Source organism: Fistularia commersonii, chromosome 1 (genome assembly GCF_037954325.1).
Source record: "Fistularia commersonii isolate RoL2024-O1a breed Wild chromosome 1, RoL_Fcom_v1.0, whole genome shotgun sequence".
NCBI lineage: Eukaryota > Metazoa > Chordata > Actinopteri > Syngnathiformes > Fistulariidae > Fistularia > Fistularia commersonii.
The window spans coordinates 13,562,206-13,585,572 of NC_141284.1; the positions used below are offsets into that span (position 1 = coordinate 13,562,206).

The window sequence follows — 23,367 nt, forward strand, 5'->3', positions numbered from 1 at the left end:
CAACTCTGCACTACATTGTATCCTTGTTAACATTAAAGCAAAGAAAAAGAAAGAAATCTAGATAAACTTGCAACACAGAATAATTTTATTAACATAACAGGACTTGCTTGTTTACCAAAGTAGGTTTGACAACGAGGGATGATTATTGGCAATGTTTTTAAATGATGGCCTTAATTTATTTGGTTTCAGACACAGTAAACACACCAGTCTTTGCTCGTCTCCCACCATAGTCACAGTGAAGCCAAGTGCTACATATGCTTCGTTATATACGTATATTTCCTCTTCTTGGCTTTTGGGTGACTTTTGTTTGTCTCATTATCTCCGTCCCTCAACGCCTTTCTTATCATCCCTGTTAAATATTTTTTCCATGGTGTCTCTTGAGGGTTTGTTTAATGCACTTCACATCTCCTGCTTTGTGGTGTGTATGCGCATGCATGATGTCGGGATGTATAATAAATATAAATCTAAATCTAAAAATAAACAATATTTGACTTGACTTAGCTTGACTATCCTAGAATGTACATGAAAGCAATACAATAAATCAAAATAGTAATTAATCTTTTATTTGTACTATTCATCTACACAAAAGGTGGGGGTCAGCTATCACAATAGGAGACAAGGGCTCACCCTGGGCTGGTCACCATTCTCCAAAGGAACCCACACACAGGCAAAAAACATTCACTCAGTTAGTCACACCCAGAGAAAATTTAGTCTGCAGTTATTCTGTTGCAAGTTGATTATCTGTGCTGAGAAACAGAAGAACCCTAAGAGAACTTTCACAGGTCTGTTGAATACATGGAAACTCTACTGTTTTCCCCAAAGGCCGTTTGGGAGCCCTCTTCCTGTGAAACAACAATGGTAACGGTTGCACCGCATTGCCTGCATCGAACAGCCACCCTGGTGCTGCTGTGACCTGTGTTACCAATGATGAGGAACTGTCCCCACTCATCTCCCTCATAGACTTCATGGGCGGACGCCGCTGTGGGAAACAAATTGAAGAAAACAAAAACGCAGCATATTTCTCATTTCACCCATGGCTTTCTTGCCCAAGGGAACTGCCCGTGTCACCTTGTTCATGATCCACCCATTATGCAGATGGCAGGTGCAGTAGCAGAGCTGTAGATTAATGGTCAAAAGTGCTAGCGTGCTCATTGCAGATGATTGCGGATTTTCATTCATTCAAAGTGTGGCAAAATCGCCTCTCACTCTTTCAATGATAGATAGATCATTGCTGCAGGAGGTGCTTGGTCCTAGGGTCTTTAGTGTCCTCATTATATCTTGGGTGCGAGTTTGGTTTGTAATCTCAAGGTCATTCCTTGTTAAATAATGATTTTTTTTTTGTTGCTTTTGTAACACGGTATGGTTGCCTACAAAGAACTGGACAAATCTCTGTCTGACAGGTGTACCTTGCAAAGACTGATAATCACATACACTAACCACACAAATAAGTCAACCTATTGTATAAATATGTGGGGATATTCATACACATATACATTAATTTTTTGATAAAAGTAAATCAAATGTTAAATTATTTTAAATTGAGTTTCAAGAAAGGCACCTTCAGCTAAAATGCATTATAATAATTATCATTATTAAAAATAATTACATTCATCATTTTTACTTCAATGGTTGAAATGATATAAAAGTCCATGGCTGATCATAGATAAATCACACAGCATCAGAGTCTAGGACAAAAAAGAAAAGGGAAAGGATCAATATATTTTGCCACTCAGTTTCCATTTGGTTTCTAAAATTAGCTATTCTCAAGTATGTTTGTAGCTATTCTCAACCACTGTATGAGGACTTTGCCTAATTACACATCATTTTTGACAAACATACCGATTAGGGCACAGGTAGGAGTTTTCAATGTAGTAATCGGGGACACAGCATAAATAAATGTTGGTGCAGCTGGTGGACACTGATACCTGTTTTTTTCCCATTTGACAGCTCACATTATACTTACAGGCACAGTCCATGGTATTTGGGCAAAGATGGAATGGTTGGATGTGTTGTTTGCTGCAAGGGCCAAGCAGACACACCGGGGCACCCAAACCAGGTTCTGCAAGCAAATCCCCATTACTGTCCCTCATCCAATCTCGCCAGCTCTGAATCCTAAATAGTATGCATCCTGGGTAAAACATAGTAAAAGCATTTTTTTAATATAAAAATGGGCTGAGGATAACAAATTACAAATCATCACCAGTCTCATTTCAGAAAGGCTATTCATAATTCAGATGAGAGTGATGGTTAGGTTGGAAATTCTTTGAGGGTAGAACAGACAGTTAACTTTTGTCTCACCTGATACTAAAAGAGAAGATTTACGTGAACAATCTGCTTTTAAACTAAATAACTTTTCTTTTGGGAGATGATGCAGCAGAACCTTCCAATGTTGTCATTCAGGTTTATTAAAACCCACTTAGAGGATGATAATTGGATGTAAGGAGGGTGTGACATCTGCTCTGCTTGTCATCCTTCCTTATGCTGATGACACAAAAGGACATTAAAGGTGTGTAGTACAGCCTGCTATCCTGTGGCCCTTCGGGATGAGATTACTTTTCCCGGTGTCATTCCTGTCCGCTGACTTTCATTACCTGTAGCAGCAAGTTGGAAGTAAAACAGGTTTATTGCTAGCACTCAAAACTTGTTCTCCAGCACAGTGCTTTTCAAATATCCCAGCCAGTATTGGTATTATCCTTTCAGAAAAATATCCAGATGCTGCTCATTATTTTAACCTTGGTGATTATGCCATTGCAGTCCGACAGCACCTGCTGCATGTATGAGTGTGAATTGATCCAAAAAACCAGAGGCACATTTTCGCTCCGTGCTTAACGATGCGTCCCTGCTCAAACACCAGGTCCATAACACATGGTCCCTCGGTTGCCATGCTGATGCTACTTGGTCTTAAAAGCCTGTCAGCATTGTCACACTCTCAGTTGGAGCCAACAAAGGTAACAGGGACATCAAGTTTGCAGCTATAGTAGTGTGCAGTGGATTGTCAGTCTGTAGTGGATAATGATACACAGCTCAGCCCCCCAAAAGCCCCCTGTATGACTGCATACAACAGAAAATCTATGCATGTTGAAAGGTGAAGGGCCTCTCCTCCTCACTGATTGTGTGTGAGCTTACGGCTGATTCTGAGTCCTAAGTCATTCTGAGTCAAGATAAGATAAGATAAGATAAGATAAGATAAGATAAGATAAGATAAGATAAGATAAGATAAGATAAGATAAGATAAGATAAGATAAGATAAGATAAGATAAGATAAGATAAGATAAGATAATACTTTCTTGATCCCCATCAGGGAAGTTCAATATTAATAACAATATCAATAAATATAAATAAACGAGACAATTAAAAGGTAGCAAAAGACATCCACAAAAATAGACAACAAAATGAGTAACAACAGGGATAAAAATAGACAACAGAATGAAAAAACAACAGCAAGGGTGAGAATAGACAACCAAGACAACAACAAGGATAAGAACAGAAACAGAGTGGAAATAACAATGGCAAAAATAAACAGAATGCAAATGGTGTGACACCAACAAGGATAAAAATAGACAATGGAGTTAGGGCATGAGTGAGGTAGTGAGGTCGTGGTAGCACAGGCCAGTCAGAGTTGTGTGGTGTCCAGACTCCTGTTAAACAGTCTGATGGCCATCCATAAAGGAGCGTCTGAAGCATACGGTTCTGCACTGGGGTGGGATGAGCTGTTGGCTGAATAAGCTGCCCAACAGGCACAGCTCGTGAAGGATGGGAGGGATTGTCAAGGATAGCTCACTGTTTGTCCTTCACCCTCCCCACTGCCACCATTTCAAGATGGTCCAAGTTGAGTCCCACCATCGAGCGGGCTTTCCTCACTAGCTTGTTGAGCCTGTTGACCTCACCAGTCCTGGCACCACCCCACCAGCACACTATACCAAAGAAGAGTGCGCTGGCTGTCATAGACTGGTGTAAGGTTTTGAGGAGCCCCCAGAGACGCCGAACAACCTCTATCTTCTCAGGAAAAACATCCTGCTTGGACCCTCCCTGTGGAGGGCCTCTGCGTCATGTGTCAAGTCCAGTTTACCATTAATGTGGACCCCAAGGTACTTGTAGGAGTCCACTATCTCCACTTCCTAACCCTGGATGGTGTTGGGTATATGTCTCATCTGATTCCTCCTGAAGTCCTCTACCTCCTTGGTCTTGGAGATGTTGAGTAGGAGGTGGTTCCGGTTGCTCCACTCAACAAAACCCGCAATTAGTTCCCTGTACTTCTCCTCATCGTTGTTGATGCACCCATCGATGGAAGAGTCATCGGAGAAGTTCTGGAGGTGGCAGGAACTGGAGTTTTGTCGGAAGTCGGGGGTGAAGAGGGTGAAGAGGATGAAGAGGAATGGAGACAGGAATTATGAGATGTTCAAACCATACCCCCTCCTTAATAGGGGCTGGGAGCATGTTGTGTGTTTTTGCACAATCATATTGAAAAAATGAAATTAGAATTGGAGCTGCCAGACAAGAGGTCTCGAGGAAGACCAAAGAGAAGATTTATGGACGTAGTGAGAGAGGATATGAAGGTAGTTGGTGTGAGAGAGGAAGATACAGAGAATAGGATTAGATGGAGAAAGTTGACTCGCTGTGGCGACCCCTGACGGGAAAAGCCGAAAGAAGAAGAAGAAGAAGTAACAAAGTGAAACATAATTTAAAAAAATTGTTTGCTTTGCCAATTAAGACATGAGGTATTATTTGGCTGTAAAGTGCCTCAACATGCTATGCCACCTACACATATATTCCCCAGTAATGGCAGCTAACAAAGGACCTGTGCGTTGTAATAAATGGAGCAGAGCACACCCTGCATCGTTTCACTTTTACAATTACATGAGAACCTTGTTGTTTATATTAACCGCCCCCCATTCTGCTGGCTACAGGTCTTGCGGTTTCATTCAGACAGTTGAATATTTTAGATAGCAGCAGGGATGATGTTTTCTGCTGCTGTATTGCTTGTGGAACAAGCAGATTTTGATTTTGTTTTGAATGGCAGAATCTTCTCTTCTCCTCTTCCCTCCCCAGATCTAGATGAGTGATTGCCTTCCCCCTGTCTTCAGCTTCATGAACTGGCTTGTGGGCCCTGTGAGCTTGAGCCAGGCCTTTTCTTAATAATGCCTCCACTCCCCTTGCTATAAACCAATTACCAGCAGGCCTCAAGGCAGGAGCACCATGTCAGGGGACATGCCTTGCCTTTATCAAAGATATACACATGGACCTGAGGTTTTGCTGACTTGAAATAGTTCCCTATAGATTATTAAAATAATTAACTGCTACACAGTCTCAGAAAAAAAAAAATCAAGATATACTGATTAGTGAACTGAACTCTTTGTAACTAAAAAAGACTAGTTTCCATGGGCATGGAAGCATCCCATTCCTAAACCTTCAGCAATGACGAGACTTGTGCTTATGCTGAGGCCCCACAGGGGCTTTTAACTGTGAGCATCTTCTCCAGCACCTTCAAAATAGCACTGTTATCTGCTGGCTGACTCGCTCCCGACACTCTCACACTATTGTTGATTAGGTCTTTGGCCCCTTAGCCTCTTTCATATGGGGGGGGGGGGGGGGGGGGTCATACTTTAAGATTGTGCTCCTGAATATGAGACAGAATGAAAATAATCAAACAAATAAATGTGGCTAAATAATCCAATCAGTCTGTTCCTTATGTTCATTTAGTCCACAGACTTTTTGCAGTCATTCCCCTGCAGCTGTTTGATTCTTTTATGAAAAAATGGTGACTGTAAGGGTATGGGGTTGTATTATAATCCAAGCTGAGTATAAATTCATCTGGCCCCCAAAATGCAGGTTGTGTGAGAGGTGTGTGCAGTCAAATTAGTCTTTCTGCAAGTAAATTGCTATTCGATTGCACCTTTGAGTGAACAGAATGAGTGCAGAATGAATTATTGTCAGTCTCCAGATTTGGAACAGATGACCTTGAGTGGCCTCGACTTTTCTTTTTGACATGGATTGTAACTTGAACATGGAAGCATCCAGTCATCCAGTCACATGTGAGGTCGCTGTCATTCTTTATTTTTCAGACAATGTTTCTATTCAAGAGGTGACCTTGTATCTGTACAGCTACTTTGTTTTGAGTGGACTATGGGAGGAGCAGACTTGTTTTCCCTATACTCAAGCCCCTAGCAACCCATGGAGTATCTATCAGTGGACAATTACAAGAGGGGAGATGATCTTTTTCTGTCCTCCTTGAGTCTAATCAAAAGAAAGGTGATGCGATAAGCCACTGGGATTTATGGGTCCTAGGTTTTGCTCACAAGACAATGTTCTCATCATTGTAGAATCCCAACACTTAATTGATTAGACTGGAAATTCAGCTGTGGTCATTCTCTCTTTAAAAAAAGGGAAAGGAATACAGAGCATTAGAAAGCAGTTGCCATTAGATCATCACTTCTGCCCATATTGTTTTAGATTTTAGCTTAATTTTACTAAAGCTTACTGTATGCCCCCTGTTAGAGCTACACTTTTGAAAACTTTTACTTGCTTAACACTTGCCAGTGTTTCCATCGTGCCCGAGCTATGCTACCTTAGCCCACTGCTCATGAATGACACTACCCATGAGGGATTCAGGACTAGACTGAACAACTTGATCCCGACATCCAGATCTGATTGGTTTAAAGAGATACACAGCATGACTGATAGAGTCTCTGGTCTCAGCTTATCTCCCCAAGGAGCAACCAACTGGGTTGAAAATCTAGCAGCGGCTAATTGGACTTCAGTGCCAAGGGGGCTGACGATGTCTGGTTTGCAATCAAATAACACAAGAATCATCCAAAGGGCAACATCTGACCTGTAGAAGGAAAGTCACAAGTGATGTTGCTCGCTAAATCATGGGAAAGAGATAAAGATGTGGAAACGTCGTCATGCCCACGGTGATTATTGATGTTTTAATTGGTACCTATTCATCTGACTCTGTTGGCTCATCCTTGAAAAGTCTGAAGGAGCCATATGGTAAAACAATGGAAAAATTGTTCACCCATACAATTGATTTTCATCTGTCTTTTAAAAAAAATGATGCAACCCAGATTTGGGTCAGTAGGATTTATTTTCTTCACATTCAAACAATTAAGTTTAGTGCATTTGCAATCCATCACCTCTGATTACGGGGATTACAATTAATAGGTATTGGCAAAAAGCATCATGTGGTGTGGTGTAGAAGGCATTTCAGACACAGGACCTGAGGGCTAAACAACCGTTTATTACAGAGGGGGAAAATTTGGATGTTCCCGTGGAGATGGCAATTTCTCGGGCAGTTGGGTCTGAAAATGTCTCTTTCAGAGCTGCTGCATCACTGAGGTGCAGCATGAAAGTTAGCAGACTGTTGAAGTTTGATAACAAGGAGAGCAACTCTTAGCATGTGTTTATAGTCACTTAATGTAGACACTATCGTACGTGGGTGCGTATCATTGTGTGACTGAGCAGATAGGAATCATTCACACACCTCCAAAGCGGTCATGCTTCCCATCATCAATTTCGAGACACAGGGCTTTTCCAGTCTGCTCTGTTGCTTCTTGCTGTGTTCGCAGCACCTCGCAGCATGTGAGATCCTGCAGAAAAGCTTGCTCATCATGACTTGGCACGCAAAAGAAGTGAAGGAAACGGACTGAGAATGAGGTTTCTCCTCTATCCTGCAGACTCTATTCACACCTTGCTCCCCAGAGCACCAAGCACCAGCTGGAGCTACTTAATTATGCGCCCAGCGTGGTGCAGGGGTCAAAATAGCACTCGAAAAAGAAATGACAGGCTGTGTACTTATAAAAGTTGTTTCACAACACATCATGCAGCCAAGTTTCAGGTCAAGGCAAAGTTCATATTGTTTTTCTTATCACATGGGGGCAGCGTGGCGTAGGAGGCAGAGCAATCATCTTTGGAACCGAACATTCCTGGTTTGATTCTGGGCTCCTCCTAGTGTGTCCAAGTGTTGTTGAGCAAGACACTGAACCCCTAACTGCTGCGCTGGTGGACGCCATGCCTACTGCTTATCGTTCATCCATGATGGGTTAATTGCAGAGAATGAATTCAATAAAGGATAGAATGCAGCCTCAAGGTGACATGGGCCAGTGTCTCCCTGAGCCGGTACCAAGCTTGGATAAATGAAGAGGTTGCTTCAGGAAGGGCATCCGGTGTCAAACTTTTGCCAAAACCAAACATGTAAATCAAACCTAATAATCCCACTCCGGATCGATCAAAGCCTGGGTTAACAACGGCCGCCATTGGCACGGGGACTGAAGAGAACAGACAGGAGCACAGGGAGATACAGCGTAAGGTAAAGATAGAGGTAGTAAAGGCAAAAGAAAGGACGTATGATGACTTGTATGCTCGGTTGGACAGTAAGGAGGGAGAGAATGTACGAATGATCAATACATTTAGCGAAACAGGGAGTTAGAGATGGAAATGATGTACAGCAGGTCCGGGTGATTTAGAAGAGAGGGAAATGTATTGACAGATGCGAGAACAGTGATGTGATTTTTAAGAATAGAGGGCATTGGGAATTGCGGCAACTATGGAGGGATAAAGTTGATGAGCCATTCAGTGAAGTTATGGGAAAGAGTAGTGGAAACTAGACTGAGAGCAGAAGTCAGCATTTGTGAACAGCAGTATGAGTTCATGCCTAGAAAGAGTGCTACAGATGCAGTATTTGCTTTGAGAATACTAATGGAGAAGTACAGAGAAGGTCAGAGGGAGCTGCATTGTTGTTTTTATAAACCTATAAAAGCACATGACAGGGTGCCAAGAGAGGAACTCTGGTATTGTATGAGGAAGTCTGGAGTGGCAGAGGAGTATGTTAGACTGGTGCAGGACATGTATGCTAGCTGTGAGACAGTGGTGCGGTGTGCTGTAGGGGTAACAGAGAAGTTCAAGGTGGAGGTGGAACTCCATCAGGGATCATCTCTGAGCCCCTTCTTGTTTGCAGTGGTGATGGACAGTGTGACAGATGAGGTTGGACAGGAATCTCCATGGAGCATGATGTTTGCAGATGACATTGTGATCTGTGGTGAGAGCATAGAATAGGTGGAGCAAAGTCAAGAGAGGTGGAGGTATTCACTGGAAAGGAGAGGAATGAAGATTAGTTGCAGCAAGACGGAGTATTTTTGCGTGAATGAGAGTAATTCAGGTTGAACGGTGAGGCTCCAGGGAGTGGAGATCAAGTAGTTGGAGGATTTCATGTACTTGAGATCAATAGTCCAGAGTAGTGGGGATTGTGGAAAAGGGGTGAAGAGACAGGTTTAAGCAGGTTGGAATGGGTGGAGAAAAGTGTCAATGGTACTATGCGATAGAGAACTCTCACCCAGAATGAAAAGAAAGGTGTACAAGACAGTGGTGAGACAAACGATGCTGTATGGCCTAGAAACAGTTACAATGACAAAAAGACAGGAGGCAGGTCCGGATATTAAATTATTGAGTTAGTATTTTTTTTCTCATTGGTATTGTTTTCATTATGATCATTTTATTAACTATGAGGCTGAAGTATAATCAGTAAAGTGCAAGACATTTAATAGATCAAATACCAACCATTTATTGTACTAGGTACATAATATGAAATGTGAAAATGAAATTATAATCTATTCTATGATTTTTTTTTCAATGGATGACTCCTGGCTTAACTTGTCTGATGAGGCGAAATACGCCTCAATGACCCTGCCTTGTGTGATCCCAAACAATAAGCTCGTCCATGCAAGCAAAACTGAAGTTAACTGAAATCTAATTTGTTCCTAATTTTTCTTCTATGCAGCTTACATTCGTGGTAAAAATATGATACCAGGAATTGCTGAAAACAGTCTCCTAAACATTGGTGTTATATTATATTTTATGTGTGACAGCAGCAAATATCGTGAATGAAAATATAAGTATTGCCTCTGTTTCGTTGGTGTTATTATGTAATGCTATTTTGACTTATTTCCACAGATCTCTGAAGTCCCTTGGCTGATGTTCTTTTGTAACACATGTGAATTTCATCTTAAAATTCTGTGAAAACCCAATATACAATATTGAATTGTCAGATATTCCTATACCTTATATGTACACATCATTTGCTAAATCGGAACCAAATCAGTGACAGTGTACCAGGGTTGTCAAATCAATATAGATTGACATGATTGACTGAACATGTGTTCATTATTTGTCATGTTTCATTTTTTGGGGGGGCCAACATTCTCATGACAGTGCACACACACATACTCATACACACCCTTCACATGATTTTTTTTAACTACAGAACAGATGTGGTGTGCAGATTGCAAAATAAAATTTAAAAATACACAAAAAATGAAACTGCATTTTTCCACTTATTTAATCAAACAGATTTCCATACTTATTTGGCCCTACTGAACCTTTAGCCAGCCACTGAGACAGGCTGACTTGTTCACAGGAGTCAACTCACGTTGGGACTGCACAACATCCTGCAACACCTCAACACCCCAGGATATATGCAATTATGCAGTTTGTCCTGTGCAGCAATCATTGTCTCGTTTGGATCGGGCACGAAACAAGACAAGATTGGACTGCAACGGACAATCAGGTCAGCAGAGAAAATCATTGGGGCCGACCTGCCGTCCATCCAGGACCTTTATCGGTCCAAGGTCAGAAAACGGGCAGGCACCATCTCTGTGGATCCATCACATCCCAGTCAAAACTGTTTGATCCCCTCCCCTCTGGATGATGCTACAGAGCACTGTATACCAAGAATACCAGGCACAAAAAATTTCTAAACCCCGGCTGTCACTCTGATGAACTGAACTGTTAATATTCAGTGTCAGGAAATAAAAACCAAAATACATTACAAAGTATAATGTTCAAAAAATATAAAGGAAACACTTAAACAAAACAATTTAACTCAAAGTCAATCACGCTTCAGTAAAATCAAACTGTCCACTTAGGAAGCAACACTGATTCGTTTTGACTTGTTTTAAGGACATCAAAGTTGGATCAGCCTTGTTCTTCTTCATCTTCTTCTTCCTCTTTCGGCTTTTCCCTTCAGGGGTTCGCCACAGCGAATCAACCTTCTCCATCTAACCCTCTTCTCTGTATCCTCCTCTCTCACACCAACTACCTTCATATCTTCTCTCACTACGTCCGTAAATCGTCTCTTTGGTCTTCCTCTGGACCTCTTGGCTGGTAGCTCCAATTCCAGCATCCGTCTACCAATAGATATTTACTATCCCTCCTCAGTACATGACCAAACCATTGCAGTCTGGCCTCTCTGACCTTCTCTCAAAAACATTTAATATGTGCTGTTCCTCTGATAGACTCATTCCTGATCCTATCCATCCTGGTCACTCCCAAAGAGAGCCTTAGCATCTTCACCTCTGCAACCTCTAGCTCTGCCTCCTTTCTTTGTGTCATTGTAACTGTTTCTAGGCCAGACAGCATCGCTGGTCTCACCACTGTCTTGTACACCTTTCCTTTCATTCTGGTTGATAGTCCTCTATCGCATAGTACCCCTCTTCACCCATTTCAACCTGCTTGAAGCCGTCTCTTCACCTCTTTTCCGCACTCTCTGCTGCTCTGGACTTTTAACCCCAAGTACCCCAAGTCCTTCAACTTTTTGATCTTCACTCCCTGGAGCCTCACTGTTCAACCTGAGTTAATCTCATTCACGCACATATACTCTGTCTTGCTGCGACTAACTTTCATTCCTCTCCTTTGCAGCGCATACCTCCACTTTGCTAGATTATCCTCAACCTGTTCTCTACTCTCAAAAGTTGGATCAGCCTCTAGTGTGTTTTTCCACTTTGATTTTGAGTGTGACTCCTAATCAAGAGCTCTATGGGTTAATATATTTGATTTCTATTGATAATTTTTGTGGGATTTTGTTATTGCACATTCAACTACGTAAAGAACAAAGTATTTACTAAGAACATTTCATTAAACAAGATCTAGGATTTTAGTGCTCCCTTTATTTTTGAGCAGTGTACATTTTGTGTCTATCCTGCACTTTGTATCGCTACTGCACATTTTTGTGAGCAGCCCACAGTTGTGTTTTTTATATCTACAAGCTGTTTTTTCTTTCTTATTTTTCTTTCTTTATTTTCTTTCTTACCTAACTTTTTCCATTGCCTGTAAAGTGAACAATGCCAACCCCGAAAGAAATTCCTTGTTTTTTTCAAACTTGGTGAATAAAAAAGATCATGATTCTGATGATGAAATGGTAATTGTTTGTCCCATATCGTTTTTTTTGGACTCCAACTTTCCATTGAGAGGGTCAATAATTTGTTTGGAGTAGTCCATTTTGATCTGAGTTCTGAAAATAGAGGTTCAGTCAAAACTTGATGGTTCTTAAAAATTCAATATTTGTAGATCTGGCTTCGTATAACATGGCATTCTGCTTTGGATCCAGCCTGTGGTCTCTATTAGTAACCCTAAGTTGGCTGGATCATGAGTCTGAAAAAGAAAACATGGTCAATTCTTTGGTATTACCCAAAAAAACTATGTCCACTTTCAATTTTCATTCAACTCCATGGGCAGTAGTCTATGAAGTCTATGCCTCCTCTCATTCAAAGAACCCTGATAGCATTCACTGCACAGCTAAACTGTGAAGTCACAACTTTTAAAGCTAGAGGGGGATAAATTTAAGGTTATGTATCTTCGACCAGATTTAAAGTGAGTCCTTTTTTTACCGATTCTAGATTCTCATTTACAATTCAGTGACGGAAGCCTGACACCTTTATTCCATGTGAGATGCGTTACAAAAAATATAGTGGAATTTTACATGGCATGCAAAGAAATGAAAAGTTCATAATAACACTCTTTCTACTGACCTGCCTGTGAAGTGATTGAGAAACTTGGGGTCTCACAGATTTTTGTGGCAATGTCTTTATCTAAGACTGAGAACCAAGAGCTCATCACTCTGTTTTAATTTTTGAACAAATTTTGAGTTCCTGTCCTCACCTATGGAGTACCTGATGGAATAGCACAACCAATCTTTTCACTGCTCATTCAGTCATGTCCACAAACTAAGAGCAAAGGATGTTTTTTTAAGGACCAAAGCATGAAAGCACTCCTTGCAAGGATGGTATCTTGTTTTGTTCTTCACTAATTATTTCATTGTTGGTATTTGTATTGCCAAGTTTATATGATGTTTAAAATATAATTCTGCTTTTCAATATCTATGCCATTGTAAATACTTCATTTTGCTTCTGTTGTTTTGACTCTTGAATGCACTTGAATATACTTGAATATACTTGAATTGTGCCTCTATGGTTATTTATTTGATTTTTATTTGTTGTTGCTTTTTTGTATTATTGTCCTGCTTCACAAATTCAAAACTTCCATCCTTTCTGGTTATAAATATCCACTAAATGTTGTTTAAAATCTTGGCTTGCATTGTGTCATACATAAAATGTATGCCCTCCAGCTGTTCTCACCTAACTTACAATAGAAATGTACCAGACACACACACACACACACACACACACACACACACACACACACACACGCACACACACACACAAACACACACTCACAGCAATTGCAACTCTTAGACCTGTTAAAGATAAAATGGATTGACGACAATGCTTACAGAACAACAAACAAACACACAGCTATTCTTTGATACAAATTTGCACCCACACATGCTCCAAATGCAAACATACTGTGGCAATATACACAAGTGTTCTTGTGATAGCCATTTATAGTGCTCAATTGTGAGGGACAAAGTGCTGTTATCACATGCTAGCAGCAAGGTCTGCTCTTGAAAACACTCCTCACCAAGTTGCAAACACTACTTGCTTATACATCCAGTAGATAGTGGATGCTCTCTGTTGACGTGCCAAATACTTCATGTCTGATGTCAATCGTGTAGACAGAAAATGAAGTTATCTATTTTCTTACTTCTACCTTGTCCTAGGTAAATTACTATATGAAATGAAAGAACTTAATCTCTTGTTGCTGTTGTGTCCCAAAAGATGTGAGGAGTCCTTCAGACTTGAGAGAATTCTGTGATAATCTGTTATGACCTTGATTGAACATCTCAGCGCCAACATGTCGGGGAAAGCGGGCTTAAAATACTGAAACGGTGTTGAATACAGCCAGCAGTTTCATCCAACCATCTTCCCTCCCCTCTCTAAGCGATTTATCAACATTGTAGAGTCAGGGATTCTCTATAGTGGATGTTCAATAATTCATACTGAGACGCTCTCTCAAGCTTCCTGTGAAATTGGTAATTGCCATGTCATGCGCTTCTCCTTTTCTCTGTGTCTTTGTTTTGTGTGCGCTATTATATGCGTACACAAGCCATTGTTTCAATGCGGATATACAAGGAATCCTGCAACTAATGCTATGTTGGGGAGGGTCACCGGGGTTTTTTGCAATTGTCATTGTGTGTATGTACTCAAGTATACTACACTCTGTCCCCTTCTGTCATCCTCCCATCCCATTAGCCAAAATAAACTGCTATTGGATAATCATGGCTCCACAGGCTTGATGGGCTTTGAATAATTTTAACTGGTAGTTATCTGCCCAAAACAGCACCCTCTGCCTGGATGGAGTTTTGACAATGCTAACTTTACCTGATCTTTGAATTGCAGAAAACACACATTTTTGGATGAATGGTGGAAAACCTGAAGTCAGTATGTTTGTGAAATCCAGCATACCTGTTTGATTTTTGTTACATAATAAAGGAACATGGAGCAAGATGCATATTTAAATTACTCTTAAGTTTTCAACAAAATAGATCCTTCTAATACTTCGGTATGAAGTAACTACCTAATTGCATACCAAGTATGGAGTTTACTCTTCTGTACCACATCTCTGTTGTTGAAAACAAATAGGCCATAGTTGTCATGACAATTAAAGGCAGCTGTTTTTTGTTTTCTTTAGTATGCGCAGAAAATGTCCTAATACCGGTTTTGTATGAATCCACAATTAAATTGCATTTATTGGAAACTAAGGACATGGATCTCGTTTACTTCGGTTGCACGACTCATTCATTGAGTGGAGTGCAATGTTCAAATGTTTAGAGCAATGCTTTGCTTTCTTTCAAATTCATATTCAAATTTTAAGAACTTTATTTGTCCCCTGGGGGCCATACAAGGCAGGTAGCACAGGCAGCACAAGGTAGGACAGCAAACAGCTTGAATAGTGCTAAAGATGATATGTACTGATTTTATCATATGAATAATTAACTGCCAAAAGTAAAAATAGACAAGTAGAATCTCAAAAGAAACATCCACAAATTTAGAATCCTTCACAACTTTATTCAGTATTTCAATGTCTCTCTGTTTGCCACAGTGGAAGGCATTCACTTGTTCACTCATAGAGATGTTGCGTTAAATGATGAATGACCAGCGGAGGCTGGGGGAATGAGAGTGGAGGGTATGAAGGTGTGCTGGAACGGCACGAACTAGAGCAGAGCACAAGGCTGCCTTCCTGTGATCGTGACAGAAAGTCAATTCTAAATGTGTTGGAATAATGAGGGAGCATGCAAGCCTTCTTCTGATAAGGGAAAAAAAATAGAGCCCCTTTAAATCTAGAGCGTGCTGTGCCCATGAGTTAGAACCTCAAAATTCAACTGAGCAGCTTCATCATGCTGTTGAAGTCTTGTTTTTGCAGTCAAGGATACTGTATGTCTGTTTAATTTCTTGACAGACTCTAGAATAGCTATAAAAAATATTTCAATATCCTTAGGAGCCTCTGCAATTTACACTGCTGGCAGTAAATAACAAAATTGCAAATATTAGGATTTGTGGATTGATTTCTGGTAAGACGATGTCAGGCGTCAGTGACCCGTACATGGCCTGACCCTTGCTACTTCGACTTATAAACAGTTCTTTCACAGCCAGGAAGTGAGTTCTTCATGTAAAAAGTGCGTCATAAAAACCACTGTGTCAGTGCAATATAGTCTTTGTATTGTTTTCATACATGTTTTTTTTTTTTTTTGTGCGTCGTTGACTGGCAGGGTGTCCAGTAGTTTGCTGTCTGTCCTCCTGCTTTGTGACAACTGAGGCGAGCTGGCCCTAATTTTAGTTGGCTAACGCGGCTCTGACTGAGATGGAGGTGTGATGTTTATCTTTGCCCATGAGGAACTGACCTTTATGACTGAAGCCTTTGTAACAGCCAAATAAATTGCTGTCAATATGTTTAGCAATATTATACAAACAGATAAGAATACAAGTATTTGTAAGCGTATTCATCCCTTGACCCAGTTAGTTTCATCCATAAAACCGGAACCTGATGGTGTAGAAAACCCTTACATGTTTGGATTCCGCTGTGATCCCGACTAGAATAGATTTGGAGTCAGCTGGTAAAGAGTTTCCTGCATCAACGTACAGGGCTATCTCCTGAAAGTTTGGAGGCTTTTCATCTCCTAAGAGCCAGGTCTGTTTTTTCCAGGCTTGTAATGTTTGCTAGGTTACCTACAACTGACTATTATGTGTCTCCCAGCCAAAACACCAACTGATTTCCAAGCATAAATGTGTGGAGTGTGAAATGACATTCGTTGTTTCTTCTAGATATTTCACATTTCTGCTCAAGCTGTAAAAAGGATGCACACAGTAGTGATGTTTAGTGTTTTCCTGCTGTATAACACATTAGAAGCAGCACAGGGGCACAGCGCTTCTGCCTCACAGCAAAAAGGTCCCTAGGTTTGATTCTAACAGTGGGCCTTTCTGTGTGGAGTTTGAATGTTCTCTCCAAGTGACTTTCCTCAGGGTTCCCAGTTGTTCTCCCACAGTCCTAAGTCACGCAATAGGTTAGCTGCAGAGACTCAACGGGACAGATGTCTGAATGAGAGCGAGAGCCCTGGCTGTCACACAGTGGCAGCTGGGATAGTCTCCAGCGCATGACTTCCCTGAAGAATAGGCGGTATAGATGTTGAATGAGCAAATGAATAATACATTAAAATTAATAATAAAAATTCACATCATTTTCTGAGTAAAAAAAATGATAGAAGGTTGAATTGTTAAATCCAGCCACTCTGTACTTTCTGGCCACAGATCGAAGACATCGTCACACGAGTACAAGACGAGAAAGCTGGGGGCGTCGCTATCCGAACTGTCAAAAGCTTTCTCTCCAAGATCCCAAGTGTAGTGTCAGGTAAGTTTTTCCTGAATATTCAACTACGTATTGCTTCTGTCTGTTTGTTTATCTCCCTCATGACCTGCTATTGAAGACGTCATAGATATGTGTTCTGTTGTCTCACTCAGCAAGTGAGCTCCACAGCAACGAACAAGTTGGAACCAGTAAAGCAAATAAGACCTTTTGGGCTCATTTAAATTGCACCTATTATCATTTGAGGATGATAATGTCTTGCTGATAAAACCTCAGCCCACTGAGGAGAAGGCCTATGGTGTAATGCTGCCCTTGCCACACAGCTAAGAAGTTCATTTTCTCTTCTCTGTCTTTGCCTTTCTATGTGTGCACACTGTGTTTATGTGTGCATGTGTACTAAATGAATCATCAGCGGCGGGCTTGGGTCGATCCCCCTCTCCCAGCACTATTTCTGAGTCACTCGTTGGCCTAGTGGCTGCAAGATCTCACACTGTGCCATCCAGGAGTAGAGAGAAAAACAGACTTCAAACTTTGCATCATTTTAACACACCTAGTCTGCTTTCAGAAATTAATCCGTGAAGCTAATTTGTGAAATAAATTGCAGGTTTTTTTATAACAACCAAGTGGATTCTTTGACCATTGCCCTTCTGTAAATACCAGGAGCAGACATTGTACAGTGGCTGATGAAAAACCTCTCTATGGACGATCCAGGTATGCCTGCTGCGAAATCCTGTATTCCAAGCACAATATACTGCTCAATTGTCAAAGCAGCCTATTTAAACCTTTCTCCCATCCTCCCCGCCCTCCCTCCTATCTATGTACCCTCTCTCATGTAAACAGTTGAAGCCATCCACCTCGGAAGCCTGATTGCTGCCCATGGCTACATCTTTCCCATCTCTGACCATGTGCTGACACTCAAAGATGATGGAACTCTTTACCGCTTCCAGGTATAGATATTTCTGCCATGGACCTCGTTATGTGTTTGTAGACCAATGAATATCTTAAATAGAACAGTGAGATAATGGTTCATCGGAGGGATATTGGTATTGCATGGTGATAATGCGAGCAATCCTTCCTAAGCCTATTACTCACCCATCAAGGTCGATGCTGTATATCCCTGCTAGATGCTGTGTCAGAGCAGGAGACAATAGAGTTGGCCACACATCTTGACTGATAGGTGTTTTTACTTTGTTCCATCTAATCCACGATGATCTTCGTCCAATGTCTGAGGGGCCCCCAATGACTAATCACTGACCGTAAGCATCATGATCCGGCAGGCTCCCCATATCGAAAACGTTGAGCTGAATGTACGCTGGCTCTGCACATTTCCATGTTACTAGCCTCCACTGCTCCTCCCCCAATGTACACTTTTTACTCAAGATTTAAAGCCACAATTGTGCGTCAACAAGGAGGGCTGTGTGGGTCACACTTGCTCATTCAGCAATGGCTAAAAATATTCTCTCTGATGATGTGATGCAACAGACCCACGTCATCAGAAATTCAAAAAGTAGTGTCCATGGTGCATTTGAAATGTAATGGCCAATCTCTGTAGCCACACTGAAAGAGACAGTGAAGTCCTATGTAAAAATAAATACAGTTATGATTACAGACCCACATTCAGATTCTTGTGGAAAACATGTACATTCAGCGGCAAAGTCTTGTAGATGAAAACCATCTGTTCTGGGTTGAGATGACAATTCTGAAGCAGAATGAAAGAATTTCAACTTATTTGTTTATTATGCTCAAACAGGCACATTCATCACTATGTATCATCCGCACTCAAAGTAATTACCCTTTGATTAATAGTGGAAATGACATATTTGCTTGAGAAACACCAAGAAGGAATCCTACATTTATAAAGAATGCATGACAGAGGTGAGTAATGGACTTGATATGCACTTGCAATGTGTAACATCACTTCCAAAAGACATTTAGCTATGGCTTGAAAGACCACTTTCCTCTAGAGATACTTATTTGGGTCACATGGGTGTCAAGGATCATCATCAAACAAAGCTGTCTTTTGTTGAGGCAAAGGCTGTCGAGTTGCAAAGCGAGCAGGGAATTGTTGAAATCAATACAACAAAGTATTGGGACATTTTTACAAATACTGTGATGGGATAAACACAAAGTACCAGTCTTTTTTATGAACATTTCATGATGAATTTTCAATGCTGTGCAATACAATGATCTTGTTTGTATTTTTAGACCTTTTTTTAGACCTCAGACTTTTGTTGCCATTCTGACTGTAGCAGTGATGCTCTGATGAGCTGTACTGCTTTGGTAGAGGTGGTACTGTAGTGCAGATGGTGACTGCATTTTTTTCCCTGGAGAAATAATTTGTGGCTCAAAAAGGTCAGGTATTGCGAAATATGGCGAGGCATTTAAAACAGCTGCATATTTATGAAATGAGAATGGGGGTGGGGAGGTCCGGCATTGCAAAAGAGTGGTAAACTACTCATATCTGTGGATAACATTATTTAATGGTTTGAACGCTTTTGTTTTCACCAGTCCACATATTTCTGGCCATCAAACTGTTGGGAGCCCGAGAACACAGATTATGGTAAGTCACTGACAGTAGATTTTTAATTCTTCTCATAGGTTTAGATCCTACAAACACATCCCAGTGTCTCCCCCTCCAAAGCTGAAACAAGGCTGTGTATCAGTTGTAGACATTCATAGCAGGGCCAAACCCTGACGTGTTTCTGACCTTGACTGAGTCCAACCAACTGTATTCCTCCTGAAATTTTAATTGCAATCTGCACTTTATTTACTCGTAGTTCCAAGGGAAACATTAAGTAGTCATTGGTCAAGAGTTCTTTTTTCTAAGGTGTAGTTCATGTCAGATTTGTTTTCTCCTATTCTACTTTCTTCTTTGTATTGTCATGCTTCACCTTCCCTTGTCATTGTCTTTCCAGCCATTTACCTGTGCAAGCGCACCATGCAGAACAAGGCCAGGCTTGAGCTTGCTGACTATGAAGCTGTGAGTATATTTTGAAGCTCTCTCTTCATTGGTATCATTGTACACGTATCATAATATATGTACACCTTAGGGGTTCTGCTGCCTTTTATGGCGCCGAGATGTGAAAGAACTGAAACGCTCCTCTTTCAAGCAAAGGGTTCTTATTTAGTAACATTCTGTACATACCTCTTTTCTTTAAAGAGCAGCATGTAGTGAAAATGTTTGTAGTCATTTCCCGTCCCAACAAACGGAAAGATGTGTATTCTTTCAAAGGGGTCAATTTATACAGTGCTTATTTCACAACGTTACAACAGTTATCAATTTACCTCAGATATTGAATTTAAATCTAGTTTAACAGTCTTGCTTGCTATTCCACTGGGTGACTAAATAGCTCCTGGTCTCTTTGCTCTCACTGTAAAATGCCCGGCATTTGGTGCATTAAGTTTGTCTCTGTTTATAATGAGGTCTTGACCCACAGACAGATGCTGGTTAGTATTTTAACCCTCATATTATGTTAAGGGTCAATTTGACCCATTTCACCCATTGACCCAATGGGTCAAATTGACCCTTAACATAATATGAGGTTTAAAGAGGGCAGCTGTCAGGATATGTACATGTGAGAAGACATTGTCTTGTAACCAATACACAACATTCTTCAAATTGAACTGAATATCTAGAAAATGCAATGTTCAAATCACCATTATTTAAAGTTTTGTTGCATCATGGTATGATATAAAAACATGAAACACATATTTAGATGATGTAAATACTTTAGTATATTCCAGTATATACTAAATCAAATACCGGCAGCAGGAGAATATTTAAGGTCAAAAATTAAACTTATGCTTTTTTGCAAAGAGTTAAAAGACTGGCACCCCTTAAAGTCTGTGAATGTCAATGACAATATGTTGCATTATAGATTGTGATTTCTGTTGTTTAAGGCTAGATGAGCCTGATTCCTTCATGGCAGAAATAAAAGAGTCAATAGTTCTTCATCAGGCAGCAAAATAGCTTTGTAGCCGAGCTCCTGCTGCAGGCAAAAGCTCCGCTAACACATAGTGTAATCAAAAATTACCACTCCTGATGATTCATACCTTTACTGAAAGTGATTTTGAATCTGTTTATGTTGGTTTAATACACATAGTCGACTAATAAAACAAACCCAAAAAATATGTTACCAGTGTTCAAAATATTGAGCGCTGATGAGCACATGTACACATACAAAATATTGTATGTGTGCATGTGTGCATGTGTACGTGTGTGCGTGTGATATGACCAGTTCAGACATGTGCAGGGATTTGTTGAGAAGTTGTCTAACCCCAAAAGCAGTAATCCAAAGTTATGGCATACTGTAACGGTGAATGGATGAGGTAATCATCTTAAGGCTCTGGATTCAAATAACCTTATTTCTCAATGCCTTCCCTGATTGGTTTCCCCAGGAGAACCTTGCACGGCTGCAAAGAGCCTTCGCCAGGAAGTGGGAATTTATCTTCTTGCAGGCTGAAGCTCAAGTCAAGTGAGTGAACATGGAACAGAGTCAGAACATGCTATCCTCTGTTGTCCATGTCATCCTAATATGACACATGTTCAAGGGGTTTGGAGCAGCAGAGACTAATAACATCCTATTTATACATTCACACTAACCTTTGGCTGCATGCATGATGTGTGTCATTTCCCTTGAGAAATGACAATTCTTCTGTGCAGCGCAAGGTGGTTGTTGGTCGTTGAGCCAGAGCTGCTCAGTGTGTGATCCTAAGGCATTAAATATCCTTATATAATTTAATGAACACACACACACACACGCACACACGCACACACGCACACACGCACACGCACACACACACACACACACACACACACACACACACACACACACACAAACACACACACACACCTCCACAGATACTTTTTGAAGACTCCCCCCTAGTGGTTGTTATTTGAAAACACAACTAATTACAACTAAATCACCCTAACCCTAACCCCAACCCAAATTTTTTGTTCTCTTGTTTGGATATATATGAATTAATTTAATGTGGTTTATTGTTTAAACTGACATCTCAGCCTTGAACTCCAATGTCTGTCATTCATAGAATTGACAGAAAAAAAGACAAGGCAGAGAGGAAGATCCTGGATAGTCAGGAGAGGGCATTTTGGGATGTCCACAGGCCAGTGGTGAGTAAAACTGAATATTGCAAGGAAAGTCATTTGTTGTGTGAAGTGTAACAAGACGAAAAGAGTTCTACTGTCAGATTGGTGGATAATTTAAGCATCTAAAGTCCAACAACAGCACATTCCCCCCCCCCCCCCCCCCCAATACATGTTGACAGTTGCACTTGTTTGATTAGACTCAGCACCAATCATTATTCCTAAAAGCCTTTGTTAGTGAGCGTCATCGTTGATTAAGGTGTACCTGACACAAACACAAGGACACTCAGGAGGTAGGGTGTCTTAAGGGGTTTATTTGGTGAGGAAAGTGAACAGGGAGCTTTGCTGGGACTGTGTTGTCTCCTAAGAAATGTCACAGGGGTCTCAGGAACAAGGAGAGGCGTTGACCATCAGGAACTAGGCGCTGGTGAGGAAGCGCAAGACCAAGAATACCGGGGGTAATGAACTAGTGAGGAAGAACCCAAAATCTGGCACCAGGCTCCTCTTACCCCCTGCTTGATGAGGCTCGATCAGCCACAGGTGTGCTGGCGTCCCTGGCAGTAATCATTCACCTGGTCAGCCCCCGACCCCCCACGCAGAGGGGGCTTGGAAGGAGGGCACAAGGTACAAGTATGGACAGGCTTGACCTAGGACACATGGAAGGTCGGGTGAATGCGCAGGATTGGAGGTGGATGGCAGAGGGGCTCATTAAGGACTCCACCTCAAGTGTGTCGATGAATCTAGGGGGACGACTTCCGGGAAGTGGATTTCAAGGGAATGTCACGAGATGAGAGCCGGACCCTTTGCCAAGGCGAATAGACAGAAGCAGGAGTTCACCTCTGGTCAGCAAAGCAGCGGCTTGGCTTGGAGGTGTGCTGCAGCACGGCAAAGGGTGGCGGATCAGCAACAGATTTAGTGTTGAGCCAAAGTGGCAGCGATCCCTCATCGCGGAAAGAGTGGTGGCTGGTAACCCAGGGAGGCCTTGAAAGGGGACAGACCAGTGGCAGTGGAGATGTGCCGATTGTGAGCATATTTAACCCAGGGGAGAAACTAGCTACAGTCAGAGGAGTTGGGGGACATGAGGTTGGTGGCATTTGAGGGTGGCCTCAAGTTCTTAATTCATACGCTCTGTCTGACCCATTGGACTGAGGATGATAACCCGAGGTGAGGGAAACACTGGTGTTGAGTGCGAGGCACTGGCTGCCTCCACACCTGGAACGTGTCCTGTAGTCCACGGT

The 23,367-nt window shown here is 41.4% G+C and overlaps 1 protein-coding gene across 4 annotated transcripts in view; it reads left to right on the forward strand.

Annotated features, from left to right (window-relative positions):
- The window catches only part of LOC147237437 (regulator of G protein signaling 6-like), a 53,938-nt gene that overhangs the window by 18,113 nt on the left and 12,458 nt on the right, over positions 1-23,367 (forward strand). For 3 of the 4 annotated variants that reach the window (XM_086149052.1, XM_086149060.1, XM_086149043.1), the window contains exons 3-9: positions 16,971-17,070; positions 17,686-17,736; positions 17,866-17,972; positions 19,534-19,585; positions 19,941-20,005; positions 21,424-21,500; positions 22,075-22,156. In XM_086149052.1, the coding sequence (XP_086005178.1) occupies positions 16,971-17,070; positions 17,686-17,736; positions 17,866-17,972; positions 19,534-19,585; positions 19,941-20,005; positions 21,424-21,500; positions 22,075-22,156 (534 nt within the window). Of the gene's footprint in view, positions 1-16,970; positions 17,071-17,629; positions 17,737-17,865; positions 17,973-19,533; positions 19,586-19,940; positions 20,006-21,423; positions 21,501-22,074; positions 22,157-23,367 lie in introns of those variants that run through there. The other variant, XM_086149067.1, reaches the window with a different exon arrangement.